The sequence below is a fragment of the Hippoglossus stenolepis genome, chromosome 6 (assembly GCF_022539355.2).
Source record: "Hippoglossus stenolepis isolate QCI-W04-F060 chromosome 6, HSTE1.2, whole genome shotgun sequence".
NCBI classification, from domain to species: Eukaryota; Metazoa; Chordata; class Actinopteri; order Pleuronectiformes; family Pleuronectidae; genus Hippoglossus; species Hippoglossus stenolepis.
Window position 1 is genome coordinate 425,287 of NC_061488.1, and position 8,779 is coordinate 434,065.

The 8,779-nt window shown below is 46.2% G+C and overlaps 1 protein-coding gene across 1 annotated transcript in view; it reads left to right on the forward strand.

Moving 5' to 3' along the window:
- The first annotated feature begins 3,023 nt into the window (after nt 1–3,023).
- The window catches only part of sox18 (SRY-box transcription factor 18), a 6,792-nt gene continuing 1,036 nt past the window's right edge, over nt 3,024–8,779 (forward strand). Inside the window, 4 exon segments of the mRNA XM_047340233.1 lie at nt 3,024–3,801; nt 5,569–6,094; nt 6,145–6,320; nt 6,323–8,779. The exon segment at nt 6,323–8,779 is cut by the window's right edge and continues 1,036 nt beyond it. Coding sequence (XP_047196189.1) covers nt 3,411–3,801; nt 5,569–6,094; nt 6,145–6,320; nt 6,323–6,852 — 1,623 coding nt within the window. The 5' untranslated portion in view covers nt 3,024–3,410 and the 3' untranslated portion in view covers nt 6,853–8,779.

The following is an 8,779-nucleotide window of genomic DNA, read 5'->3' on the forward strand; positions in this document are numbered from 1 at the left end:
CGTTCACTGTCGCACGCTCACTCGCTCACACGTTCGCACGTCGCCGCTCACACGCTCACTCGCTCACTCGTTCGCACGTTCACTCGTTCACCGTTCGCACGTTCGCACGTTCACTCGTTCGCACGTTCGCACGTTCACACGTTCACTCGTTCACACGTTCACTCGTTCACACGTTCACACGTTCACTCAGTCACACGTTCACACGTTCACACAGTCACACGTTCACTCAGTCACACGTTCACACGTTCACTCAGTCACTCGTTCACTCGTTCACTCGTTCACTCGTTCACTCGTTCACACAGTCACACGTTCACACAGTGCATCTATCAGCAGCAGCAGCTGTGCTGAGGTTTTACTGCTGGATCGTGTTGATCAGTCTCCATCTTGTCACTCACATGTTCACATGTTCACACGTTCACATGTTCACACGTTCACACGTTCACACGTTCACATGTTCACACGTTCACTCAGTCTCCATCTTGTCACTCACATGTTGACATGTTCACATGTCTCACATGTTCACACGTTCACATGTTCACACGTTCACTCAGTCTCCATCTTGTCACTCACATGTTCACATGTTCACATGTTCACATGTTCACACGTTCACATGTTCACACGTTCACTCAGTCTCCATCTTGTCACTCACATGTTCACATGTTCACATGTTCACAAGTTCCCATCTCCATCTTGTCATCACACGTTCACATGTTCACACGTTCACACGTTCACTCAGTCTCCATCTTGTCACTCACATGTTCACATGTTCACACGTTCACATGTTCACACGTTCACACGTTCACTCAGTCTCCATCTTGTCACTCACATGTTCACATGTTCACATGTTCACACGTTCACATGTTCACTCAGTCTCCATCTTGTCACTCACATGTTCACATGTTCACATGTTCACATGTTCACACGTTCACATGTTCACACGTTCACTCAGTCTCCATCTTGTCACTCACATGTTCACATGTTCACATGTTCACATGTTCACATGTTCACACGTTCACTCAGTCACTCAGTCTCCATCTTGTCACTCATGTTCACATGTTCACATGTTCACATGTTCACATGTTCACACGTTCACTCAGTCACTCAGTCTCCATCTTGTCACTCACATGTTCACACGTTCACTCAGTCACTCAGTCTCCATCTTGTCACTCACACGTTCACATGTTCACATGTTCACACGTTCACACGTTCACTCAGTCTCCATCTTGTCACTCACATGTTCACATGTTCACACGTTCACATGTTCACTCAGTCTCCATCTTGTCACTCACATGTTCACATGTTCACATGTTCACACGTTCACACGTTCACTCAGTCTCCATCTTGTTCTCTGAACTGAACCAAACAAAAAGCTTCTGTGTCTTTAAGGTTTTGTGTTTTTCAGATTTCAGCAGATCTGAAAGTGGATTCAATTTAAAATCTGATCTCAGTGATTGTTGTTGGAAATATCAACAGTTTGAGCCTCGATATAAACAATGACATGAAGACACACACAGACACACACAGTCACACACAGACACACACAGTCACACACACACACACACTCTCAGACACACACACACACAGGAGCCTGGGACAGTAGTAGTAGGAGGGAGTAGTTCCTGGTTGGTTCAGCAGGAGGTTCTGAGACGCCACAGTCGTCTCCCCTGGAGCTGGGCGTGGGGTGGAAAATGTGTGTGTGTGTGTGTGTGTGTGTGTGTGTGTGTGTGTGTGTGTGTGTTGGGGTAATTAGTTTGTGGTGGAGGAGGGGGTTGGGGGGGCATGTCCTTGGCAGACAGACAGACACCAAACATGTTTAATATTCATCTTAAAGCAACAGTTCTGGTCTCCGACTCAGTGAAGTGAGTTTTCATTCTGCGTGTGATGCTCCACAGCTGATGGACTCTGAGCTCTTCTGTCTGTGGGACAGAAGGGAACTCACTGATTGGTCAGCAGATCACAGACTCACACTGAACTCACTGATGTGATTGGTCAGCAGATCACAGACTCACACTGAACTCACTGATGTGATTGGTCAGCAGATCACAGACTCACACTGAACTCACTGATTGGTCAGCAGATCACAGACTCACACTGAACTCACTGATTCGTCAGCAGATCACAGACTCACACTGAACTCACTGATTCGTCAGCAGATCACAGACTCACACTGAACTCTGTCATTCTCATGGATCTGAGAAAACAGGAAACTGAACTTTACATTTGGAATCATTAATCAAATCCTCGTCATATATATGTTACAGTTCCAGTGTCTATGTCACAGCACATTTTAATTTCTCTTAAATATATAGGCTGCCTCCCACTCCCATCCCCCTCTCTCTCTTTCCTACAATAACTTGTGTTAAGTTCACCCACTAATTGTTCTGGTTGGAGTCGTGGATGGCTGTTTTACCACACACACACACACACACCACACACACACACACACACACACACACACACACACACTCACACAAACACTACAGGCCAGCGCTCACAGAGACACACACTATGTGCATGTGTGTAAAGATGTTTTGTCTGTTATTTGTGTGCAAAGACATTTTGTTTTCTGCCTCTCATTAGAACATGATGCATGTGTGTGAGAATATGTATCTGTGCTTTCATGTGTGCGTGTGTGTGTGTGTGTGTGTGTGTGTGTGTGTGTGTGTGTGTGTGTGTGTGTGTGTGTGGGTGTGTGTGTATGAAGCTCCACTCTCAGTTGGGCAGAAACAATGGACCTCTCTGATTACATCTCCCTGGACAGGCGGACAGGGAGTGTGTGTGTGTGTGTTTGTGTGTGGGTGTGTGTGTGCATGCAAAGCTTCGGGGGGGAGGAAAGGGTGGCGGTCACAGAAGAGGAAAGAGGGAGAGGCAACCCCCCCCCCGTCTCCCACACACACTCGTTCCTTCCTCTCATTTCCACCTGGCGTCTCATTGGTTAAATCTCCAGCTACATATTTATCTGATTGGTCAGGGCGGGGTATATATACACAGCGTGGGTCGGTTGACTCTGGCCACAAGTTTTAAAAGTTTGAGACAGACAGAGACAGAGAGTCGGACGTCCTGAGTGACGGAGGGGAATCGAGCTCAGGACAAACCGCTGCACCGCACACTCCAAACAAGACGTGTTGTCTTTAGGGGAAGAGAGAGGCTGAGTCACTGGATCCTTTCAGAGGGAATATCCTGAACCACAACCTGTTTGTTTTCTTTCTCTCTCTCCTTCTCCCTCCTCTCACATCTCGATGCTGTGCTTTGGGATTTCTGCTCCTAACCCATCACATTCATCTCCTCATCTTTGTCAGCTGAAACGCTTTGAGTTACAGTTTTTTTCCAGAACTTTGCAACCCAACAAACTGGGACAGACGTTTGTACAATTTCACTTGGACTAAGCTGAGTCAAACCCCGGTCTTGGAATGAATTTACCGGAGCCCAGGTTGTCTAGAGAGACTGTTCTGTCTCTCGGGGGTCACTGGACGTCCAGAACCCCGAGTCCAACTTCTGATTCTGAAATGGGTTTTGAGCGGAACCTGTCCGAGGACTGCGGCTCACCCGATGGCCTCGGAGCCGGCAGCGTGAGGAGAACAGAACCGAGGATTTCTCTGACCCCCGGTTCGGGGGGACAGAGCCCGGACCTGACCCAGGCAGGAGGTGTGTCGGTGGGCACGGCCGACGGGAAGGTCGTGGGGGGCGAGCAGAGGATCCGCAGACCCATGAATGCCTTCATGGTTTGGGCCAAAGATGAGAGGAAGAGACTGGCGCTGCAGAACCCGGACCTTCACAATGCTGTGCTCAGCAAGATGCTCGGTAAGACGAGAACAAAAGCTTCAGCCTCTGAAACAGCATCACAACATTCAAACCATGAAATCCAATCAGGGTTTGCTGCTTTTTAAAAGTTCAAAATAGAGACAAACCTTGTTTAATTCATTTAAATGAATAACGTGTGAAATCGACACCATCATGGCCTCGAGAGAATCCTCGTGATCTGGGTCAAATCGTCTGGAGGCTGAGGTAAAGGAGCCGGGACTCTTTAAAGAAATGTTTCAAACAAAACTTTTATAAGTTGATTTAAAATATGTCACAAATTTAAATCAGAGCATCAAAACTCACCCGACTGAGAAACTCTTTTAAAACTAATATAAACCATGAAAAGTATAATGTTCGATTTCTCTTTTCATATTTTCACAACCTGTATTATTTTATTTTTGACTTTATTATTTACGTCCTTACTTTGATAAAACTGAGTAAATAAATGAACGAGTCATGTAAATCATGACTTAAATTGATATATATTTTCAATGTGTGTATATTATGCTTTATTTCATACAACAGTGGAAGTTGTGTTAACATTGTCGCGTCTGAAGCAGTGAACTGAACATCTGTAATAAATTATTATTGGATGAAAAACAACTAAACAGTTTCACATTATAGATTTAAAACATCTGTCAGTGAGATCAAATAAAACGTCTGTGTTGTTCTCCACATTAAAACGATTTCAAACGTTTCCTCCGTGATGGAGCGATGTCATTAGAAACTTCTCCTGCAGAGTAAATCTCCTCCGTCCGTCAACGTGCTCATTATGATCCGAACTCCACAGTTTGGTGGAAACACAGAATCCACAGTGACCGACATGAATCCAGGCCGACCGCAGCCGCGGCTCTGCTCCAGCGAGGAAACGCTTTTTATGACCATGTTGAAACTGTGCAGGGGGCCAGTGTTTTCATAAAAGAGTTTTACATAAGAGGAGCCAGTCGTTCAGGGTCAGCGCTCAGAGGTTACACTGAATTCTTCGTATTGTTCTCAATGTTATAAAGCACCACAGATTATTCAGGCAGTTTATTAAAGTAAAATACTAAGAATAATATTAAATTAATCTCAGCGGAAATGTATTCCTTTATTCATTGTGAATATGAACCAAATATCTTTTCTATCAATGTTGAAGTTAGAAAATCAAATGCAGAAGATGTCACAGTTAAGATTGAGGCTCAGAACAATCCCAGGCTGCAGCTTCAGGTTTTGAACATCACTAAAACACAAACCATAAAGTTTTTGGAAATCATCCCCCGAACAAGTTGTTAATGCAGCGGCTGAGACGTTGTACAACCGCAACATTAAAGTTTGTGGGACGTTCTATAGGTTGAAATATGATTTGAACACAAACATGTTTCTGTTTGAATCGTTACCGAACCGCCATCATAAATCAGCTGTTTTCTCTCTTGATATAAAAAACGAGAGAAATATTCCAGCTTTGAAATGAGCTGAAAAAGTACGAGTTGTATTTCTCAGTAACTGGCTCCAGCTCGGAAAATATGAACGTTTTCAAGGTTTCTTGGTTTTCTCCGAGTTTAAAGTTGTTGTTTTTAATAAACAGTTTGAATATGATAATTTTCTTCTTTAGAAGAAGATAAATGTAGAAATGAATCATCAAATAATCAACGATGGATACAGATAATGTGGATAGGTCTAATAGTTGATAACTGGGATCAATAAAAGTGTTTATTTAGTTTGACCTCTTCTCTTTCGTCGGGCGTACGATGATGATTTATCATTTTGTCTTTGTCTTTGTTCCGTCAGGTCAGTCATGGAAGAACCTGAGCGCCACAGACAAGCGTCCGTTTGTGGAGGAAGCAGAACGACTGCGTGTGCAGCACCTGCAGGATCATCCCAACTACAAGTACCGGCCGCGTCGGAAGAAGGCCACCAAAAAATTGAAGAGGATTGAGCCGGGGCTTCTGCTCCACAGCCTGGCCCAGGGTGGTGCACCAGGCCTGGGGCTGGGACCTGGTATGAGCTCGCTGGGTGTAGACGGTGTCTCTGGAGGTTCTGCATATGGACACCCTCTGGCCCACCCCCACCACCTGCTGCCCTCTCTGGGTCACTTCAGAGACCTGCAGGCCCCGGGACACCTAGAGCTGGAGAGCTATGGCCTGCCCACCCCAGAGATGTCCCCTCTGGATGTTCTGGAGGATGGAGAGTCTGTGTTTTTCCCCCAACATATCCAAGAGGAGGGGGTGATGGGAGGTTGGAGCGGGTACCACCACCACCACCACCTCCACCATCCTAACCAGCATTACAGCCCTCACTACAGCAGCCACCACGGCTCGGTGCACGGCTCGGTGCACGGCTCCGTGCACGGCTCGGTGCACGGCTCGCTGTGCACGGTGCAGCGACGCACACTCAGGGCTCCGGGATGAGCTGTGTGAGTCCTGCTGAGTCCAACCTGAGCTCCAGCAGGTTGAATCCATCTCATGCTTCCTGTCACCACGTCACGCTACGCAGTCCTGGGAAGTGCCCCCCACCTCTGTCCCCCTCCCCTGCATCCTACCCCCGCCCTCCATCAGCCTGTCTGAGCCAATGAAATGCCACCAAACCACCCTGAGCTCCGCCCCCGTCGGCTACTTCACTCAACTGTGTGGGAACTCAGTCCATAACACCGCCCACTTCCCCCCCTCTCACCTGGGGCAGCTGTCCCCTCCTCCTGAGACGTCCCCCTCCTCGGCCTCCGTCCCTCCAACTACTTTTCTTTCTCACGTAGACCCGTCCAACCCAGAGTCCAGCGGACACCTGGGCTCCTCCTCTGCTGACTTCTGGTCTGAGGTGGACAGACACGAATTCGACCAGTACGTGAATCTCGGGAGGAATCGAGACGAGGCCTTCGGACTGGCTGCCGGCTGTGGGGGCGGGTCCAAGGCCGTGGGTGGGCGCAGTAGCATCGGGAGCAGCATGAATAGCAGCGGCATCATTAGCAGGGACGTCAGCAGCCTGCTGAGTGTGTGCGATGACGGCAGCAGCCCCCTGATCTCGGCTCTGTCGGATGCCAGCAGCGCTGTTTACTACAGCGCCTGCATCACTGGATAAACCTCCTCCTGCGTCACCTCTTCAGTTCGTCTGAGCCGTCGCTCCATGACGAGCAGAACACGGGGGGGCACTTTCAGCTCATGTTTTCTCATAGAGTTTCACTGGGATTATAAACGTTAGATTTGTTCTAAACTATTCAAATTAAATTGTAAATGAATCATTTAGTTGTACAAACATTTACTGGAGTTCGAGCTACAGGCTAACGTGGCTTATCTGAGCCATGACATCTCCCCAAAGCCAAAGCATCTCTACTGCCCCCTGGTGGCTGGCTGCAGTTAAGATCATAAACCCCTCCTCCTCCATGTTAGCAGATGGGACATGGACCAAACTAAAACATCCAAGTGGACATTACATGTTTGAAGAGATGTTTCTGTCATTTCAGGTAGTTCCTATCACACTGATGTTTGTTCAAGTGTTTCTGATCAGTTTGTTTTAATTAGTTATTTGATGATATAAAAACAAGCTCAGACCTCATGATTGACAGCTGAGACTGACTCCTGATTGGTCGCCCTAGATTCTCATATCCGAGATATTTTGGCTTCATTGTGGGACAGTGGGAGGAGGCGGAGACGCATCGTCCGTCTTTATTTTCACTCGTTCTTTAGAATAGATCTTTTCATCACAGGCTTGTTTGGAGGATTTGTGACGTAAAGGTTCAGCAGCAGGTTTTAGTTTTTGCTGATCAGCTGCTACTGTGGAATAAAAGTACGTTCACATGATGCATTGTTCTATGTGGAGGATGAAATAGTTTTTCTTTAGACACTTAGATTCTTATCAAAGACCAAATACAAGGAAATAAAGACATAGTTGAGCTGTGATGAGTTATTGAGTTGTGCTACGTCTCTATGTTAGCACAATGCCAATTCGTGTTTATCAGTAGCTGGTTGCATTCAGTTAATCCTGCTGCACGTTCTGGAGGATTTAGAGATGGAGGATATCAGCTTGCCTCAGTTGAAGTGCCGTTGAGCAGGACCCAAAGCTCGGAGCTGTCTGCACTCTGAACCCTGAGGTGACACTACAGGAACAAAAGGAACAAACTTTAAATGCCCCGTGCGCACTGATCACCAGAAGAATCCACATCTGTGATCTCACGTTATTTTTCATCTCAGGAGCGGACGAATAATCATCCCGACGTCATCGAGTCAAATTCATCTCAAATAAAAGGGACCATGAAGCACAATGAAGAACAAACTCTGGAGATGAACAGAGAGGAAATCAAACCTCGGCCATGGACCAGAACCAGACCACTGACGTCTCCCACAAACCATCAGGCTGCTTTACCAGCCGGCTCGGGTTTGTTCTGACCGTGATTCCCTGTCTATCTCCGTCCGTGACAGGGCCTCACGTCAAACTCTGAGCCAAGATCTTTACGTTGAAGTTGCTTTGCTCTTTGGTAACACAATGTGTTTGTATTCATTCAAACATGAAGCCTCTGGTCTAACAAGCACATCACTCACAGCATGAATTGGAGGCGCTGTGGGAACTTGTGTGGTAAATTATGATCATTTAGCTTTAAGGTCTTTCTGCTCTTTGTTTCATTTACAGTATAAAAGAAAATGTTGAGGTGTTGAGGCTCATGGTTTTTGGAGATGTTGGTTGTTGATGAAGCAGTTTACTGTTTAGATGTCGATGCTGAGGGAGAAACTGAGACTATGAATTGTTCTCTTTGCACTGGGTTTAATGTCTTATCTGTATAGAGGGAACTCCACTTAACACAAATCTAAAGTCCTTAATGTTAAATACCTTTTGTACAGAAAGAACTGTGTTGTTGTTTTATATAGTTTTATTTATCTTAAAGGAATAGTTGAACATTTTAGGGAATAAACTCTTATGCTTTCATGCAGAGATCGAGATAAGATCCAAATCACTCTCATGTGAGTTCAGTAGGAAATCTGTGGTAAACAAGTCAGATACAAGGTGTAAGTGC